Below are 20,411 nucleotides of genomic sequence, written 5' to 3' on the forward strand. Positions count from 1 at the left end.
TAGCAGGAGAGATAGTGAAGGAGATGTCTGAAGGTTTCAGCAGCAGGAGAGATGGCGAAGGAGATGTCTGAAGGCCTCAGCAGCAGGAGAGGTGGTGAAGGAGCTGTCTGATGGCCTCAGTAGCAGGAGAGGTGGTGAAGGAGATGTCTGATGGCCTCAGTAGCAGGAGAGGTGGTGAAGGAGCTGTCTGAAGGTCTCAGTAGCAGGAGAGGTGGTGAAGGAGCTGTCTGAAGGCCTCAGTAGCCGGAGAGGTGGTCTGAAGGAGATGTCTGAAGGTCTCAGCAGCAGGAGAGTTAGTGAAGAAGATGTCTGCAGGCCTCAGCAGCAGGAGAGATGGTAAAGGTTATGTCTGAAGGTCTCAGCAGCAGGAGAGTTAGTGAAGGAGCTGTGTGAAGGTCTCAGCAGCAGGAGAAATGGTGAAGGAGCTGTCTGAAGGCCTCAGTAGCAGGAGAGGTGGTGAAGGAGATGTCTGAAGGCCTCAGCAGCAGGAGAGATGGTGAAGGTTATGTCTGAAGGTCTCAGCAGCAGGAGAGTTAGTGAAGGAGCTGTCTGAAGGTTTCAGCAGCAGGAGCAGGGCCGGCCCGCTCATGAGGTGGGGTTAAACTTTTGCCTCAGGCGGCAAACTTCTAGGGGCGGCATCCGCCCGTCCGTGGGTGCGCTCCACTGACGTCACTTCCTGCAACGCCGCCCACTGTATTGTACGGAGCGCACGTTGGAATGAGGAAGAGGTGAGTGATCCCCCGCTCATGCCTCTTACTGTCGGCTGGACGGCTGCTTACTAGGCCTGAAGGTCTCAGCAGCAGGAGAGATAGTGAAGGAGATGTCTGAAGGCCTCAGTAGCGGGAGAGATAGTGAAGGAGATGTCTGAAGGCCTCAGTAGCAGGAGAGATGGTGAAGGTGATGTCTGAAGGCCTCAGCAGCAGGAGAAGTATTAAAGGAGATGTCTGAAGGTCTCAGCAGCAGGAGAAATAGTGAAGGAGATGTCTGAAGGCCTCAGTAGCAGGAGAGATAGTGAAGGAGATGTCTGAAGGTCTCAGCAGCAGGAGAGATAGTGAAGGAGATGTCTGAAGGCCTCAGTAGCAGGAGAGATAGTGAAGTAGATGTCTGAAGGCCTCAGTAGCAAGAGAAGTAGTGAAGGAGATGTCTGAAGGCCTCAGCAGCAGGAGAGGTGGTGAAGGAGATGTCTGAAGGCCTCGGTAGCAAGAGAAGTAGTGAAGGAGATGTCTGAAGGTCTCAGCAGCAGGAGAAGTAGTGAAGGAGATTTCTGAAGGTCTCAGCAGCAGGAGGAGATGTCTGAAGGCCTCAGTAGCAGGAGAAGTAGTGAAGGAGATGTCTGAGGGCCCATTTCCACAATCGCGAATTCGCATGCGTTTTCCGCATGAAAATTCTTATAGCAATACAAGTGGATGGGACTGTTTCCACTTGTCAGGATTCCTTTGCGATTTTCTGTGCAGAAAAAATTTGCATGGCAGAGCCATCAGAATTCGCATACCGCATACCGATATGCGAATCGCATACAATGTATTTAATAGGAAATTCGCATGAGGTTTGGGTATGCGAATTTTCATGCGAATTCGCATAGAAACAATGGAAAAGCACACCCGCACTGCAATGGTTAAATTTGCATACATCATCATCAATGCGAATTCGCATGTAAATTCGCATAGACACGCATGCGAATTTTTACCGCGGCGATTCGCACCGCACAAGTGGAAATGCAGCCTGAAGGTTTCAGCAGCAGGAGAGATGGTGAAGGAGCTGTCTGAAGGCCTCAGTAGCAGGAGAGATGGTGAAGGAGCTGTCTGAAGGCCTCAGTAGCAGGAGAGATGGTGAAGGAGCTGTCTGAAGGCCTCAGTAGCAGGAGAGGTGGTGAAGGAGATGTCTGAAGGCCTCAGCAGCAGGAGAGGCGGTGAAGGAGATGTCTGAATGCCTCAGTAGCAGGAAGGTGGTGAAGGAGCTGTCTGAAGGCCTCAGTAGCAGGAGAGGTGGTGTAGGAGATGTCTGAAGGCCTCAGCAGCATGAGCAGTAGTAAAGGAGCTGTCTGAAGGTCTCAGCAGCAGGAGAAGTAGTGAAGGAGATGTCTGAAAGCCTCAGCAGCAGGAGAGGTGGTAAAGGAGCTGTCTTAAAGCCTCAGCAGCAGGAGAGGTGGTAAAGGAGCTGTCTGAATGCCTCAGCAGCAGGAGAAGTAGTGAAGGAGATGTCTGAAGGCCTCAGCAGCAGGAGAAGTAGTGAAGGAGCTGTCTGAAGGTCTCAGCAGCAGGACAGGTGGTGAAGGAGATGTCTGAAGGCCTCAGCAGCAGGAGAGGTGGTAAAGGAGCTGTCTGAATGCCTCAGCAGCAGGAGAAGTAGTGAAGGAGATGTGTGAAGGCCTCAGCAGCAGGAGAGGTGGTGAAGGAGATGTCTGAAGGCCTCAGCAGCAGGAGAGGTGGTGAAGGAGATGTCTGAAGGCCTCAGTAGCAGGAGAGGTGGTGAAGGAGATGTCTGAAGTCCTTAGCAGCAGGAGAGTTAGTGAAGGTGATGTCTGAAAAAGAGATGGCCCGACCCTCCGATTTTAAGTTTGCGAACTTCCGCAAAAGGTTTGGTTCGCTTGAACTTTTGCGAACCGCAATACACTTTAATGGGGATGCAAACTTTGAAAGTTAGAAACATTTATGCTGGCCACAAAAGTGATGTAAAAGATGTTTCAAGGGGTCTAACACCTGGAGGGGGGCATGGCGGAGTGAGATAGACGCCAAAAGTCCTGGGGAAAAATCTGGATTTGACGTAAAGCAGCGTTTTAAGGGCAGAAATCACATTGAATGCTAAATGACAGGCCTAAAGTCCTTTCAAACATCTTGCATGTGTATACATCAATCAGGGAGTGTAATTAGAGTACTGCTTCACACTGACACACCAAACTCACTGTGTAACGCACCGCAAACAGCTGTTTGTGTAGTGACGGCCGTGCTGGACTGGTGCGCACCATGGCGAGAGTGCAGGCCGTGGCGGTGTTCAAGCCCATATGGTCGCCGGGCTGTGGTAGCTCAATGATAGAACAACAGTGACTGTCCAGCTGATCAAATTTGCTTTGTCCACAATGAAGCAACAACCTTATTATCTTCTTGTATGTAGGTAAGCATAGGTAGGAGTCCCAGTATAGGTAGGTAGGCATAGGTAGGAGCCTCAGTATAGGGAGAGGCATAGGTAGGTGCCCCAGTAGTTAGCTAGGCATAGGTAGGAGTCCCAGTATAGGTAGGTAGGCATAGGTAAGTGCCCCAGTAGTTAGCTAGGCATAGGTAGGTGTCCCAGTAGTTAGCTAGGCATAGGTAGGTGCCCCAGTAGTTAGCTAGGCATAGGTAGAATTCCCAGTATAGGTAGGTAGGCATATGTAGGTGCCCCAGTGGGATCAGTGAATAATGGCGCACAGCGCCTATGCATAAAAATGGCGCCGCATTAAAAAGATACGCTTATCGCTATTTATCGTTAGTACTGCATAATAATGGCGCACAGGGAAAAAAGAAAAACGGCACACACTAACGTTATTTATCAATAGTGGCACACACTAACGTTATTTATCAATAGTGGCACACACTAACGTTATTTATCAATAGCGCCCTACATAAGCCAAACTGCAGACGTTATTTAACTGCAAAGCAGTGAATGGATTTAATGTAACACTGTCAAGGTTAGGGTTGGGCACCACTGGGGGGTCTTAGGGTTAGGCACCACCATGGGGGTTTCAGGGTTAGGCACCACCAAGGGGGTGGTTAGTGTTAGGTACAGGGAGGGTTCTGTGTGAGAGTAGGGTTAGGTATAGTTACAGTACAATATACACCACCAGGGGGTGGTTAGGGTTAGGCACCACCAGGGGCGTGGTTAGTGTTAGGTACAGGGAGGGTTCTGTGTGAGAGTAGGGTTAGGTATAGTTACAGTACAATATACACCACCAGGGGGTGGTTAGGGTTAGGCACCACCAGGGGCGTGGTTAGGGTTAGGCACCACCGGGGGGGGGGGGGGTTAGGGGTTAGGGATAGGTACAGAGAGGGTTCTGTGTGTTAACGCTAAATAACGATAAGGCTTTAACACTAAATAACAATAAGGCTTTAACGTTAAATAGCGATAAGCGGCAAACGGAGTAGCGGCAACACTGTGCGCCATTATTCGCAGACGCCATTTTCAGATGGATGCGCCCCAGTAGTTAGCTAGGCATAGGTAGGTGTCCCAGTAGTTAGCTAGGCATAGGTAGGTGCCGTGCCCCAGTAGTTAGCTAGGCATAGGTAGGAGTCCCAGTATAGGTAGGTAGGCATATGTAGGTGCCCCAGTAGTTAGCTAGACATAAGTAGGAGTCCCAGTATAGGTAGGTAGGCATAGGTAGGTGCCCCAGTAGTTAGCTAGGCATAGGTAGGTGCCCCAGTAGTTAGCTAGGCATAGGTAGGAGTCCCAGTATAGGCAGGTAGGCATAGGTAGGTGCCCCAGTAGTTAGCTAGGCATAGGTAGGAGTCCGAGTATAGGTAGGAAGGCATAGGTAGGTGCCCCATTAGTTAGCTTGGTATAGGTAGGAGTCCCAGTATAGGTAGGTAGGCATAGGTAGGTGCCCCAGTAGTTAGCTAGGCATAGGTAGGTGCCCCAGTAGTTAGCTTGGCATAGGTAGGAGTCCCAGTATAGGTAGATAAGCATAGGTAGGTGCTCCAGTAGTTAGCTGGGCATAGGTAGGAGTCCCAGTATAGGTAGGTAGACATAGGTAGGTGCCCCAGTAGTTAGCTAAGCATGGGTAGGAGTCCCAGTATAGGTAGGTAGGCATAGGTAGGAGTCCCAGTATAGGTAGGTAGGCATAGGTAGGTGCCCCAGTAGTCAGCTAGGCATATGTAGGGGTCCCAGTATAGGTAGGTAGGCATAGGTAGGAGTCCCAGTATAGGTAGGTAGGCATAGGTAGGAGTCCCAGTATAGGTAGGTAGGCATAGGTAAGTGCCCCAGTCGTTAACTAGGCATAGGTAGGGGTCCCAGTATAGGTAGGTAGGCATAGGTAGGAGTCCCAGTATAGGTAGGTAGGCATAGGTAGGTGCAACAGTAGTTAGCTAGGCATAGGTAGGAGTCCCAGTATAGGTAGGTAAGCATAGGTAGGAGTCCCAGTATAGGTAGGTAGGCATAGGTAGGTGCCCCAGTAGTTAGCTAGGCATAGGTAGGAGTCCCATTATAGGTAGGTAGGCATAGGTAGGTGTCCCAGTATAGGTAGATAGGCATAGGTAGGTGCCCCAGTAGTTAGCTAGGCATAGGTAGGTGCCCCAGTAGTCAGCTGGGCATAAGTAGGGGTCCCAGTATAGGTAGGTAGGCATAGGTAGGAGTCCCAGTATAGGTAGGTAGGCATAGGTAGGTGCCCCAGTAGTTAGCTAGGCATAGGTAGGTGCCCCAGTAGTCAGCTGGGCATAAGTAGGGGTCCCAGTATAGGTAGGTAGGCATAGGTAGGAGTCCCAGTAGTTAGCTAGGCATAGGTCTGGGTCCCAGTATAGGTAGGTAGGCATAGGTAGAAGTCCCAGTATAGGTAGGTAGGAATAGGTAGGTGTCCCAGTATAGGTAGGTAGGCATAGGTAGGTGCCCCAGTAGTTAGCTAGGCATAGGTAGGAGTCCCAGTATAGGTAGCTAGGCATAGGTAGGTGTCCCAGTATAGGTAGGTAGGCATAGGTAGGTGCCCCAGTAGTTAGCTAGGCATAGGTAGGAGTCCCAGTATAGGTAGGTAGGCATAGGTAGGAGTCCCAGTATAGGTAGGTAGGCATAGGTAGGTGCCCCAGTATTTAGCTAGGTATAGGTAGGTGCCCCAGTAGTTAGCTAGGCATAGGTAGGAGTCCCAGTATAGGTAGATAGGCATAGGTAGGAGTCCCAGTATAGGTAGGTAGGCATAGGTAGGTGCCCCAGTAGTTAGCTAGGCATAGGTAGGAGTCCCAGTATAGGTAGGTAGGCATAGGTAGGTGCCCCAGCAGTTAGCTAGGCATAGGTAGGAGACCCAGTATAGGTAGGAAGGCATAGGTAGGAGACCCAGTATAGGTAGGTAGGCATAGGTAGGTGCCTCAGTAGTTAGCTAGGCATAGGTAGGAGACCCAGTATAGGTAGGTATGCATAGGTAGGAGTCCCAGTATAGGTAGGTAGGCATAGGTAGATGCCTCAGTAGTTAGCTAGGCATAGGTAGGAGACCCAGTATAGGTAGGTAGGCATAGGTAGGAGACCCAGTATAGGTAGATAGGCATAGGTAGGAGTCCCAGTATAGGTAGATAGGCATAGGTAGGAGTCCCAGTATAGGTAGGTAGGCATAGGTAGGTGCCCCAGTAGTTAGCTAGGCATAGGTAGGAGACCCAGTATAGGTAGATAGGCATAGGTAGGAGTCCCAGTATAGGTAGGTAGGCATAGGTAGGAGTCCCAGTATAGGTAGGTAGGCATAGGTAGGAGTCCCAGTATAGGTAGGTAGGCATAGGTAGGTGCCCCAGTAGTTAGCTAGGCATAGGTAGGAGTCCCAGTATAGGTAGGTAGGCATAGGTAGGAGTCCCAGTATAGGTACGTAGGCATAGGTAGGAGTCCCAGTATAGGTAGGCAGGCATAGGTAGGAGTCCCAGTATAGGTAGGTAGGCATAGGTAGGAGTCCCAGTATAGGTAGGTAGGCATAGGTAGGAGTCCCAGTATAGGTAGGAAGGCATAGGTAGGAGTCCCATTATAGGTAGGTAGGCATAGGTAGGTGCCCCAGTAGTTAGCTAGGCATAGGTAGGTGTCCCAGTATAGGTAGATAGGCATAGGTAAGTGTACCAGTAATTATCTAGGCATAGGTAGGAGTCCCATTATAGGTAGGTAGGCATAGGTAGGTGCCCCAGTAGTTAGCTAGGCATAGGTATGAGTCCCAGTATAGGTAGGTAGGCATAGGTAGGTGTCCCAGTAGTTAGGTAGGCATAGGTAGGTGTCCCATTATAGGTAGGTAGGCATAGGTAGGTGCCCCAGTAGTTAGCTAGGCATAGGTATGAGTCCCAGTATAGGTAGGTAGGCATAGGTAGGTGACCCAGTAGTTAGCTAGGCATAGGTAGAAGTCCCAGTATAGGTAGGTAGGCATAGGTAGGTGTCCCAGTAGTTAGGTAGGCATAGGTAGGTGTCCCAGTATAGATAGTTAGGCAGGGCCTGGCAGGCACAGTAATAACAATTACCAATGTCCAGCTGCAACAGATAGAGTTGTATAATGCAGTGTCAGTGGGCAAAAAAACAAACAAAAAAAAAACATCAGGAGAACATTAGCGTTTTTAAAAGAGCTGTTGTTGGGTGCTATTTTAGCAATAACAATCAGCCAGGAGCTACAAGAGCCTAACTAAGCTTTCCCTATGAGAGTCTGCCAGAAGCTGTCCCTTCACTAATTAATGCCGGCACACAAGTGAGTGTAAAAGCCAGCGCTGCCTGCCTTATATAAGGGGGGGAGTGGCTCCAGGAGAGAGTGTAGCCTGATTGGCTACAATGTGCCTGCTGACTGTGATGTAGAGGGTCAAAGTTGACCCTAATGGCACACTATGGGGGCGAACTGAACTTCCGCAAAAGTTCGCCTTTGCTGTCGAACGCGAACCATTGAAAGTTCGCCTGGTACTGTTTGCATGCGAACCATTCAGGCCACCTCTAGTCTGAAGGTCTCAGCAGCAGGAGAGGTAGTGAAGGAGCTGTCTGAAGGCCTCAGCAGCAGGACAGGTGGTGAAGGAGATGTCTGAAGGCCTCAGCAGCAGGAGAGGTGGTGAAGGAGCTGTCTGAAGGCATCAGCAGCAGGAGAGGTGGTAAAGGGGATGTCTAAAGGCCTCAGCAGCAGGAGAGGTGGTGAAGGAAATGTCTGAAGGTCTCAGCAGCTGCAGAGGTGGTGAAGGAGCTGTCTGAAGGCCTCAGCAGCAGGAGAGGTGGTGTAGGAGATGTCTGAAGGCCTCAGCAGCAGGAGAGTTAGTGAAGGAGATGTCTGAAGGCCTCAGCAGCAGGAGAGGTGGTGAAGGAGCTGTCTGAAGGTCTCAGCAGCAGGAAAGGTGGTGAAGGAGATGTCTGAAGGCCTCAGTAGCAGGACAGTTGGTGAAGGAGATGTCTGAAGGCTTCAGCAGCAGGAGAGGCGGTGAAGGAGCTGTCTGAAGGCCTCAGCAGCAGGAGAGGTGGTGAAGGAGATGTCTGAAGGCTTCAGCAGCAGGAGAGGCGGTAAGGGAGCTGTCTGAAGGCCTCAGCAGCAGGAAAGGTGGTGAAGGAGATGTCTGAAGGCCTCAGCAACAGGGGAGATAGTGAAGGAGCTGTCTGAAGGCCTAAGTAGCAGGAAAGGTGGTGAAGGAGATGTCTGAAGGCCTCAGCAGCAGGACAGGTGGTGAAGGAGATGTCTGAAGGCCTCAGCAGCAGGACAGGTGGTGAAGGAGATGTCTGAAGGTCTCAGCAGCAGGACAGGTGGTGAAGGAGATGTCTGAAGGCCTCAGCAGCAGGAGAGGTGGTGACGGAGCTGTCTGAAGGCCTCAACAGCAAGAGAGGTGGTGTAGGAGATGTCTGAAGGCCTCAGCAGCAGGAGAGGTGGTGAAGGAGATGTCTGAAGGCCTCAGCAGCAGGAGAGATGGTGAAGGAGCTGTCTGAAGGCCTCAGCAGCAGGAGAGGTAGTAACAGAGATGTCTAAAGGCCTCTGCAGCAGGAGAAGTGGTGAAGGATATGTCTCAAGGCCTCAGCAGCAGGAGAGGTGGTGAAGGAGATATCTGAAGGTCTCAGCAGCTGGAGAGGTGGTGAAGGAGCTGTCTGAAGGCCTAAGTAGCAGGAAAGGTGGTGAAGGAGATGTCTGAAGGCCCTTATCAGCAGGACAGGTGGTGAAGGAGATGTCTGAAGGCCTCAGCAGCAGGACAGGTGGTGAAGGAGATGTCTGAAGGTCTCATCAGCAGGACAGGTGGTGAAGGAGATGTCTGAAGGCCTCAGCAGCAGGAGAGGTGGTGAAGGAGCTGTCTGAAGGCCTCAACAGCAGGAGAGGTGGTGTAGGGGATGTCTAAAGGCCTCAGCAGCAGGAGAGGTGGTGAAGGAGATGTCTGAAGGCCTCAGCAGCAGGAGAGATGGTGAAGGAGCTGTCTGAAGGCCTCAGCAGCAGGAGAGGTAGTAACAGAGATGTCTAAAGGCCTCTGGCAGGAGAAGTGGTGAAGGATATGTCTCAAGGCCTCAGCAGCTGGAGAGGTGGTGAAGGAGATGTCTGAAGGTCTCAGCAGCTGGAGAGGTGGTGAAGGAGCTGTCTGAAGGCCTCAGCAGCAGGAGAGGTGGTGAAGGAGATGTCTGAAGGCCTCAGCAGCAGGAGAGGTGGTGAAGGAGCTGTCTGAAGGGCTCAGCAGCAGGATAGGTGGTGAAGGATATGTCTGAAGGCCTCAGCAGCAGGAAAAGTGGTGAAGGAGATGTCTGAAAGTCTCAGCAGCTGGAGAGGTGGTAAAGGAGCTGTCTGAAGGCCTCAGCAGCTGGAGAGGTGGTGAAGGAGCTGTCTGAAGGCCTCAGCAGCTGGAGAGGTGGTGAAGGAGCTGTCTGAAGGCCTCAGCAGCAGGAGAAGTAGTAAAGGAACTGTCTGAAGGCCTCTGCAGCAGGAAAGGTGGTGAAGGAGCAGACTGAAGGCCTCAGCAGCAGGACAGGTGGTGAAGGAGCTGTCTAAAGGCCTCAGCAGCAGGAGAAGTAGTAAAGGAGATGTCTGAAGGCCTCAGCAGCAGAAAAGTTGGTAAAGGAGCTGTCTGAAGGTATCAGCAGCAGGAGAAGTAGTGAAGGAGATGTCTGAAGGCCTCAGCAGCAGGAAAGGTGGTGAAGGAGATGTCTGAAGGCCTCAGCAGCAGGAAAGGGGGTGAAGGAGATGTCTGAAGGCCTCAGCAGCAGGGGAGGTGGTGAAGGAGATGTCTGAATGCCTCAGCAGCAGGAGAGATGGCGAAGGAGATGTCTGAAGGTCTCAGCAGCAGTAGAAGTAGTGAAGGAGATGTCTGAAGGCCTCAGCAGCAGGACAGGTGGTGAAGGAGATGTCTGCAGGCCTCAGCAGCAGGGAGGTGGTGAAGGAGATGTCTGAAAGCCTCAGCAGCATGAGAAGTAGTGAAGGAGATGTCTGAAGGTCTCAGCAGCAGGACAGGTGGTGAAGGAGATGTCTGAAGGCTTCAGCAGCAGGAGAAGTAGTGAAGGAGATGTCTGAAGGTCTCAGCAGCAGGAGAAGTAGTGAAGGAGATTTCTGAAGGTCTCAGCAGCAGGAGGAGATGTCTGAAGGCCTCAGTAGCAGGAGAAGTAGTGAAGGAGATGTCTGAGGGCCCATTTCCACAATCGCGAATTCGCATGCGTTTTCCGCATGAAAATTCTTATAGCAATACAAGTGGATGGGACTGTTTCCACTTGTCAGGATTCCTTTGCGATTTTCTGTGCAGAAAAAATTTGCATGGCAGAGCCATCAGAATTCGCATACCGCATACCGATATGCGAATCGCATACAATGTATTTAATAGGAAATTCGCATGAGGTTTGGGTATGCGAATTTTCATGCGAATTCGCATAGAAACAATGGAAAAGCACACCCGCACTGCAATGGTTAAATTTGCATACATCATCATCAATGCGAATTCGCATGTAAATTCGCATAGACACGCATGCGAATTTTTACCGCGGCGATTCGCACCGCACAAGTGGAAATGCAGCCTGAAGGTTTCAGCAGCAGGAGAGATGGTGAAGGAGCTGTCTGAAGGCCTCAGTAGCAGGAGAGATGGTGAAGGAGCTGTCTGAAGGCCTCAGTAGCAGGAGAGATGGTGAAGGAGCTGTCTGAAGGCCTCAGTAGCAGGAGAGGTGGTGAAGGAGATGTCTGAAGGCCTCAGCAGCAGGAGAGGCGGTGAAGGAGATGTCTGAATGCCTCAGTAGCAGGAAGGTGGTGAAGGAGCTGTCTGAAGGCCTCAGTAGCAGGAGAGGTGGTGTAGGAGATGTCTGAAGGCCTCAGCAGCATGAGCAGTAGTAAAGGAGCTGTCTGAAGGTCTCAGCAGCAGGAGAAGTAGTGAAGGAGATGTCTGAAAGCCTCAGCAGCAGGAGAGGTGGTAAAGGAGCTGTCTTAAAGCCTCAGCAGCAGGAGAGGTGGTAAAGGAGCTGTCTGAATGCCTCAGCAGCAGGAGAAGTAGTGAAGGAGATGTCTGAAGGCCTCAGCAGCAGGAGAAGTAGTGAAGGAGCTGTCTGAAGGTCTCAGCAGCAGGACAGGTGGTGAAGGAGATGTCTGAAGGCCTCAGCAGCAGGAGAGGTGGTAAAGGAGCTGTCTGAATGCCTCAGCAGCAGGAGAAGTAGTGAAGGAGATGTGTGAAGGCCTCAGCAGCAGGAGAGGTGGTGAAGGAGATGTCTGAAGGCCTCAGCAGCAGGAGAGGTGGTGAAGGAGATGTCTGAAGGCCTCAGTAGCAGGAGAGGTGGTGAAGGAGATGTCTGAAGTCCTTAGCAGCAGGAGAGTTAGTGAAGGTGATGTCTGAAAAAGAGATGGCCCGACCCTCCGATTTTAAGTTTGCGAACTTCCGCAAAAGGTTTGGTTCGCTTGAACTTTTGCGAACCGCAATACACTTTAATGGGGATGCAAACTTTGAAAGTTAGAAACATTTATGCTGGCCACAAAAGTGATGTAAAAGATGTTTCAAGGGGTCTAACACCTGGAGGGGGGCATGGCGGAGTGAGATAGACGCCAAAAGTCCTGGGGAAAAATCTGGATTTGACGTAAAGCAGCGTTTTAAGGGCAGAAATCACATTGAATGCTAAATGACAGGCCTAAAGTCCTTTCAAACATCTTGCATGTGTATACATCAATCAGGGAGTGTAATTAGAGTACTGCTTCACACTGACACACCAAACTCACTGTGTAACGCACCGCAAACAGCTGTTTGTGTAGTGACGGCCGTGCTGGACTGGTGCGCACCATGGCGAGAGTGCAGGCCGTGGCGGTGTTCAAGCCCATATGGTCGCCGGGCTGTGGTAGCTCAATGATAGAACAACAGTGACTGTCCAGCTGATCAAATTTGCTTTGTCCACAATGAAGCAACAACCTTATTATCTTCTTGTATGTAGGTAAGCATAGGTAGGAGTCCCAGTATAGGTAGGTAGGCATAGGTAGGAGCCTCAGTATAGGGAGAGGCATAGGTAGGTGCCCCAGTAGTTAGCTAGGCATAGGTAGGAGTCCCAGTATAGGTAGGTAGGCATAGGTAAGTGCCCCAGTAGTTAGCTAGGCATAGGTAGGTGTCCCAGTAGTTAGCTAGGCATAGGTAGGTGCCCCAGTAGTTAGCTAGGCATAGGTAGAATTCCCAGTATAGGTAGGTAGGCATATGTAGGTGCCCCAGTGGGATCAGTGAATAATGGCGCACAGCGCCTATGCATAAAAATGGCGCCGCATTAAAAAGATACGCTTATCGCTATTTATCGTTAGTACTGCATAATAATGGCGCACAGGGAAAAAAGAAAAACGGCACACACTAACGTTATTTATCAATAGTGGCACACACTAACGTTATTTATCAATAGTGGCACACACTAACGTTATTTATCAATAGCGCCCTACATAAGCCAAACTGCAGACGTTATTTAACTGCAAAGCAGTGAATGGATTTAATGTAACACTGTCAAGGTTAGGGTTGGGCACCACTGGGGGGTCTTAGGGTTAGGCACCACCATGGGGGTTTCAGGGTTAGGCACCACCAAGGGGGTGGTTAGTGTTAGGTACAGGGAGGGTTCTGTGTGAGAGTAGGGTTAGGTATAGTTACAGTACAATATACACCACCAGGGGGTGGTTAGGGTTAGGCACCACCAGGGGCGTGGTTAGTGTTAGGTACAGGGAGGGTTCTGTGTGAGAGTAGGGTTAGGTATAGTTACAGTACAATATACACCACCAGGGGGTGGTTAGGGTTAGGCACCACCAGGGGCGTGGTTAGGGTTAGGCACCACCGGGGGGGGGGGGGTTAGGGGTTAGGGATAGGTACAGAGAGGGTTCTGTGTGTTAACGCTAAATAACGATAAGGCTTTAACACTAAATAACAATAAGGCTTTAACGTTAAATAGCGATAAGCGGCAAACGGAGTAGCGGCAACACTGTGCGCCATTATTCGCAGACGCCATTTTCAGATGGATGCGCCCCAGTAGTTAGCTAGGCATAGGTAGGTGTCCCAGTAGTTAGCTAGGCATAGGTAGGTGCCGTGCCCCAGTAGTTAGCTAGGCATAGGTAGGAGTCCCAGTATAGGTAGGTAGGCATATGTAGGTGCCCCAGTAGTTAGCTAGACATAAGTAGGAGTCCCAGTATAGGTAGGTAGGCATAGGTAGGTGCCCCAGTAGTTAGCTAGGCATAGGTAGGTGCCCCAGTAGTTAGCTAGGCATAGGTAGGAGTCCCAGTATAGGCAGGTAGGCATAGGTAGGTGCCCCAGTAGTTAGCTAGGCATAGGTAGGAGTCCGAGTATAGGTAGGAAGGCATAGGTAGGTGCCCCATTAGTTAGCTTGGTATAGGTAGGAGTCCCAGTATAGGTAGGTAGGCATAGGTAGGTGCCCCAGTAGTTAGCTAGGCATAGGTAGGTGCCCCAGTAGTTAGCTTGGCATAGGTAGGAGTCCCAGTATAGGTAGATAAGCATAGGTAGGTGCTCCAGTAGTTAGCTGGGCATAGGTAGGAGTCCCAGTATAGGTAGGTAGACATAGGTAGGTGCCCCAGTAGTTAGCTAAGCATGGGTAGGAGTCCCAGTATAGGTAGGTAGGCATAGGTAGGAGTCCCAGTATAGGTAGGTAGGCATAGGTAGGTGCCCCAGTAGTCAGCTAGGCATATGTAGGGGTCCCAGTATAGGTAGGTAGGCATAGGTAGGAGTCCCAGTATAGGTAGGTAGGCATAGGTAGGAGTCCCAGTATAGGTAGGTAGGCATAGGTAAGTGCCCCAGTCGTTAACTAGGCATAGGTAGGGGTCCCAGTATAGGTAGGTAGGCATAGGTAGGAGTCCCAGTATAGGTAGGTAGGCATAGGTAGGTGCAACAGTAGTTAGCTAGGCATAGGTAGGAGTCCCAGTATAGGTAGGTAAGCATAGGTAGGAGTCCCAGTATAGGTAGGTAGGCATAGGTAGGTGCCCCAGTAGTTAGCTAGGCATAGGTAGGAGTCCCATTATAGGTAGGTAGGCATAGGTAGGTGTCCCAGTATAGGTAGATAGGCATAGGTAGGTGCCCCAGTAGTTAGCTAGGCATAGGTAGGTGCCCCAGTAGTCAGCTGGGCATAAGTAGGGGTCCCAGTATAGGTAGGTAGGCATAGGTAGGAGTCCCAGTATAGGTAGGTAGGCATAGGTAGGTGCCCCAGTAGTTAGCTAGGCATAGGTAGGTGCCCCAGTAGTCAGCTGGGCATAAGTAGGGGTCCCAGTATAGGTAGGTAGGCATAGGTAGGAGTCCCAGTAGTTAGCTAGGCATAGGTCTGGGTCCCAGTATAGGTAGGTAGGCATAGGTAGAAGTCCCAGTATAGGTAGGTAGGAATAGGTAGGTGTCCCAGTATAGGTAGGTAGGCATAGGTAGGTGCCCCAGTAGTTAGCTAGGCATAGGTAGGAGTCCCAGTATAGGTAGCTAGGCATAGGTAGGTGTCCCAGTATAGGTAGGTAGGCATAGGTAGGTGCCCCAGTAGTTAGCTAGGCATAGGTAGGAGTCCCAGTATAGGTAGGTAGGCATAGGTAGGAGTCCCAGTATAGGTAGGTAGGCATAGGTAGGTGCCCCAGTATTTAGCTAGGTATAGGTAGGTGCCCCAGTAGTTAGCTAGGCATAGGTAGGAGTCCCAGTATAGGTAGATAGGCATAGGTAGGAGTCCCAGTATAGGTAGGTAGGCATAGGTAGGTGCCCCAGTAGTTAGCTAGGCATAGGTAGGAGTCCCAGTATAGGTAGGTAGGCATAGGTAGGTGCCCCAGCAGTTAGCTAGGCATAGGTAGGAGACCCAGTATAGGTAGGAAGGCATAGGTAGGAGACCCAGTATAGGTAGGTAGGCATAGGTAGGTGCCTCAGTAGTTAGCTAGGCATAGGTAGGAGACCCAGTATAGGTAGGTATGCATAGGTAGGAGTCCCAGTATAGGTAGGTAGGCATAGGTAGATGCCTCAGTAGTTAGCTAGGCATAGGTAGGAGACCCAGTATAGGTAGGTAGGCATAGGTAGGAGACCCAGTATAGGTAGATAGGCATAGGTAGGAGTCCCAGTATAGGTAGATAGGCATAGGTAGGAGTCCCAGTATAGGTAGGTAGGCATAGGTAGGTGCCCCAGTAGTTAGCTAGGCATAGGTAGGAGACCCAGTATAGGTAGATAGGCATAGGTAGGAGTCCCAGTATAGGTAGGTAGGCATAGGTAGGAGTCCCAGTATAGGTAGGTAGGCATAGGTAGGAGTCCCAGTATAGGTAGGTAGGCATAGGTAGGTGCCCCAGTAGTTAGCTAGGCATAGGTAGGAGTCCCAGTATAGGTAGGTAGGCATAGGTAGGAGTCCCAGTATAGGTACGTAGGCATAGGTAGGAGTCCCAGTATAGGTAGGCAGGCATAGGTAGGAGTCCCAGTATAGGTAGGTAGGCATAGGTAGGAGTCCCAGTATAGGTAGGTAGGCATAGGTAGGAGTCCCAGTATAGGTAGGAAGGCATAGGTAGGAGTCCCATTATAGGTAGGTAGGCATAGGTAGGTGCCCCAGTAGTTAGCTAGGCATAGGTAGGTGTCCCAGTATAGGTAGATAGGCATAGGTAAGTGTACCAGTAATTATCTAGGCATAGGTAGGAGTCCCATTATAGGTAGGTAGGCATAGGTAGGTGCCCCAGTAGTTAGCTAGGCATAGGTATGAGTCCCAGTATAGGTAGGTAGGCATAGGTAGGTGTCCCAGTAGTTAGGTAGGCATAGGTAGGTGTCCCATTATAGGTAGGTAGGCATAGGTAGGTGCCCCAGTAGTTAGCTAGGCATAGGTATGAGTCCCAGTATAGGTAGGTAGGCATAGGTAGGTGACCCAGTAGTTAGCTAGGCATAGGTAGAAGTCCCAGTATAGGTAGGTAGGCATAGGTAGGTGTCCCAGTAGTTAGGTAGGCATAGGTAGGTGTCCCAGTATAGATAGTTAGGCAGGGCCTGGCAGGCACAGTAATAACAATTACCAATGTCCAGCTGCAACAGATAGAGTTGTATAATGCAGTGTCAGTGGGCAAAAAAACAAACAAAAAAAAAACATCAGGAGAACATTAGCGTTTTTAAAAGAGCTGTTGTTGGGTGCTATTTTAGCAATAACAATCAGCCAGGAGCTACAAGAGCCTAACTAAGCTTTCCCTATGAGAGTCTGCCAGAAGCTGTCCCTTCACTAATTAATGCCGGCACACAAGTGAGTGTAAAAGCCAGCGCTGCCTGCCTTATATAAGGGGGGGAGTGGCTCCAGGAGAGAGTGTAGCCTGATTGGCTACAATGTGCCTGCTGACTGTGATGTAGAGGGTCAAAGTTGACCCTAATGGCACACTATGGGGGCGAACTGAACTTCCGCAAAAGTTCGCCTTTGCTGTCGAACGCGAACCATTGAAAGTTCGCCTGGTACTGTTCGCATGCGAACCATTCAGGCCACCTCTAGTCTGAAGGTCTCAGCAGCAGGAGAGGTAGTGAAGGAGCTGTCTGAAGGCCTCAGCAGCAGGACAGGTGGTGAAGGAGATGTCTGAAGGCCTCAGCAGCAGGAGAGGTGGTGAAGGAGCTGTCTGAAGGCATCAGCAGCAGGAGAGGTGGTAAAGGGGATGTCTAAAGGCCTCAGCAGCAGGAGAGGTGGTGAAGGAAATGTCTGAAGGTCTCAGCAGCTGCAGAGGTGGTGAAGGAGCTGTCTGAAGGCCTCAGCAGCAGGAGAGGTGGTGTAGGAGATGTCTGAAGGCCTCAGCAGCAGGAGAGTTAGTGAAGGAGATGTCTGAAGGCCTCAGCAGCAGGAGAGGTGGTGAAGGAGCTGTCTGAAGGTCTCAGCAGCAGGAAAGGTGGTGAAGGAGATGTCTGAAGGCCTCAGTAGCAGGACAGTTGGTGAAGGAGATGTCTGAAGGCTTCAGCAGCAGGAGAGGCGGTGAAGGAGCTGTCTGAAGGCCTCAGCAGCAGGAGAGGTGGTGAAGGAGATGTCTGAAGGCTTCAGCAGCAGGAGAGGCGGTAAGGGAGCTGTCTGAAGGCCTCAGCAGCAGGAAAGGTGGTGAAGGAGATGTCTGAAGGCCTCAGCAACAGGGGAGATAGTGAAGGAGCTGTCTGAAGGCCTAAGTAGCAGGAAAGGTGGTGAAGGAGATGTCTGAAGGCCTCAGCAGCAGGACAGGTGGTGAAGGAGATGTCTGAAGGCCTCAGCAGCAGGACAGGTGGTGAAGGAGATGTCTGAAGGTCTCAGCAGCAGGACAGGTGGTGAAGGAGATGTCTGAAGGCCTCAGCAGCAGGAGAGGTGGTGACGGAGCTGTCTGAAGGCCTCAACAGCAAGAGAGGTGGTGTAGGAGATGTCTGAAGGCCTCAGCAGCAGGAGAGGTGGTGAAGGAGATGTCTGAAGGCCTCAGCAGCAGGAGAGATGGTGAAGGAGCTGTCTGAAGGCCTCAGCAGCAGGAGAGGTAGTAACAGAGATGTCTAAAGGCCTCTGCAGCAGGAGAAGTGGTGAAGGATATGTCTCAAGGCCTCAGCAGCAGGAGAGGTGGTGAAGGAGATATCTGAAGGTCTCAGCAGCTGGAGAGGTGGTGAAGGAGCTGTCTGAAGGCCTAAGTAGCAGGAAAGGTGGTGAAGGAGATGTCTGAAGGCCTCATCAGCAGGACAGGTGGTGAAGGAGATGTCTGAAGGCCTCAGCAGCAGGACAGGTGGTGAAGGAGATGTCTGAAGGTCTCATCAGCAGGACAGGTGGTGAAGGAGATGTCTGAAGGCCTCAGCAGCAGGAGAGGTGGTGAAGGAGCTGTCTGAAGGCCTCAACAGCAGGAGAGGTGGTGTAGGGGATGTCTAAAGGCCTCAGCAGCAGGAGAGGTGGTGAAGGAGATGTCTGAAGGCCTCAGCAGCAGGAGAGATGGTGAAGGAGCTGTCTGAAGGCCTCAGCAGCAGGAGAGGTAGTAACAGAGATGTCTAAAGGCCTCTGGCAGGAGAAGTGGTGAAGGATATGTCTCAAGGCCTCAGCAGCTGGAGAGGTGGTGAAGGAGATGTCTGAAGGTCTCAGCAGCTGGAGAGGTGGTGAAGGAGCTGTCTGAAGGCCTCAGCAGCAGGAGAGGTGGTGAAGGAGATGTCTGAAGGCCTCAGCAGCAGGAGAGGTGGTGAAGGAGCTGTCTGAAGGGCTCAGCAGCAGGATAGGTGGTGAAGGATATGTCTGAAGGCCTCAGCAGCAGGAAAAGTGGTGAAGGAGATGTCTGAAAGTCTCAGCAGCTGGAGAGGTGGTAAAGGAGCTGTCTGAAGGCCTCAGCAGCTGGAGAGGTGGTGAAGGAGCTGTCTGAAGGCCTCAGCAGCTGGAGAGGTGGTGAAGGAGCTGTCTGAAGGCCTCAGCAGCAGGAGAAGTAGTAAAGGAACTGTCTGAAGGCCTCTGCAGCAGGAAAGGTGGTGAAGGAGCAGACTGAAGGCCTCAGCAGCAGGACAGGTGGTGAAGGAGCTGTCTAAAGGCCTCAGCAGCAGGAGAAGTAGTAAAGGAGATGTCTGAAGGCCTCAGCAGCAGAAAAGTTGGTAAAGGAGCTGTCTGAAGGTATCAGCAGCAGGAGAAGTAGTGAAGGAGATGTCTGAAGGCCTCAGCAGCAGGAAAGGTGGTGAAGGAGATGTCTGAAGGCCTCAGCAGCAGGAAAGGGGGTGAAGGAGATGTCTGAAGGCCTCAGCAGCAGGGGAGGTGGTGAAGGAGATGTCTGAATGCCTCAGCAGCAGGAGAGATGGCGAAGGAGATGTCTGAAGGTCTCAGCAGCAGTAGAAGTAGTGAAGGAGATGTCTGAAGGCCTCAGCAGCAGGACAGGTGGTGAAGGAGATGTCTGCAGGCCTCAGCAGCAGGGAGGTGGTGAAGGAGATGTCTGAAAGCCTCAGCAGCATGAGAAGTAGTGAAGGAGATGTCTGAAGGTCTCAGCAGCAGGACAGGTGGTGAAGGAGATGTCTGAAGGCTTCAGCAGCAGGAGAAGTAGTGAAGGAGCTGTCTGAAGGTCTCAGCAGCAGGAGAAGTAGTGAAGGAGATGTCTGAAGGCTTCAGCAGCAGGACAGGTGGTGAAGGAACAGTCTGAAGGCCTCAGCAGCAGGGAGGTGGTGAAGGAGATGTCTGAAGTCCTCAGCAGCAGGGAGGTGGTGAAGGAGATGTCTGAAGTCCTCAGCAGCAGGGAGGTGGTGAAGGAGATGTCTGAAGGCCTCAGCAGCAGGGAGGTGGTGAAGGAGATGTCTGAAGGCCTCAGCAGCAGGACAGGTGGTGAAGGAGATGTCTGAAGGCCTCAGCAGCAGTAGAAGTAGTGAAGGAGATGTCTGAAGGCTTCAGCAGCAGGACAGGTGGTGAAGGAACAGTCTGAAGGCCTCAGCAGCAGGAGAGGTGGTGAAGGAGATGTCTGAAGTCCTCAGCAGCAGGGAGGTGGTGAAGGAGATGTCTGAAGTCCTCAGCAGCAGGGAGGTGGTGAAGGAGATGTCTGAAGTCCTCAGCAGCAGGGAGGTGGTGAAGGAGATGTCTGAAGGCCTCAGCAGCAGGACAGGTGGTGAAGGAACAGTCTGAAGGTCTCAGCAGCAGGAGAGGTGGTGAAGGAGATGTCTGAAGTCCTCAGCAGCAGGGAGGTGGTGAAGGAGATGTCTGAAGTCCTCAGCAGCAGGGAGGTGGTGAAGGAGATGTCTGAAGTCCTCAGCAGCAGGGAGGTGGTGAAGGAGATGTCTGAAGGCCTCAGCAGCAGGACAGGTGGTGAAGGAGATGTCTGAAGGCCTCAGCAGCAGTAGAAGTAGTGAAGGAGATGTCTGAAGGCCTCAGCAGCAGGACAGGTGGTGAAGGAGATGTCTGAAGGCCTCAGCAGCAGGACAGGTGGTGAAGGAGATGTCTGAAGGCCTCAGCAGCAGGACAGGTGGTGAAGGAGATGTCTGAAGGTCTCAGCAATCTTCTCCAAGCTTGGTCTGAAATTTCTGGTTCTAGATGAGTTAAACAAATCCATTGAGTATAATGTTCTGTCTCCCTCAGGATTGCTTTGCGGCTGTCTGTGGTGGGGTGGAAGAGACGTCTCGCCTGCTGGAAAACAGATTTGATTATATCTTCTTCACAGGTACCAGGATTGGCTAAAATGTCCCCATGGAGTGGTGAGGCAGGAAATGTATTGATAAGTCTAGATAACAACATAGAATAAAGCTGGTCTAGTCTACCAATAATATATATTTATTCATTCATGAAAAGATGTATTTGTGATGTAGAAGGCCTCAGCAGAGGTTGGTGAGCATGCCTATAATACAGACTGACCAGACTAATGGGCATGGAGAAAAATGAAAACGCTGCTGCTTCCCAGCCAATCAGCTGCTGCCTTGCAGGGGATTGGGCTCCTG

General features: G+C 51.2%; 1 protein-coding gene across 2 annotated transcripts in view; it reads left to right on the forward strand.

The window, feature by feature from the left end:
- LOC137545331 (aldehyde dehydrogenase family 3 member B1-like) overlaps positions 1-20,411 on the forward strand; it is a 469,940-nt gene that overhangs the window by 343,303 nt on the left and 106,226 nt on the right. For both annotated transcript variants that reach the window (XM_068266442.1, XM_068266441.1), the window contains one exon: positions 20,056-20,137. In XM_068266442.1, coding sequence (XP_068122543.1) covers positions 20,056-20,137 — 82 coding nt within the window. The remainder of the gene's footprint in view (positions 1-20,055; positions 20,138-20,411) is intronic.

The sequence above is a fragment of the Hyperolius riggenbachi genome, chromosome 2 (assembly GCF_040937935.1).
Source record: "Hyperolius riggenbachi isolate aHypRig1 chromosome 2, aHypRig1.pri, whole genome shotgun sequence".
In the NCBI taxonomy this organism is placed as follows: Eukaryota; Metazoa; Chordata; class Amphibia; order Anura; family Hyperoliidae; genus Hyperolius; species Hyperolius riggenbachi.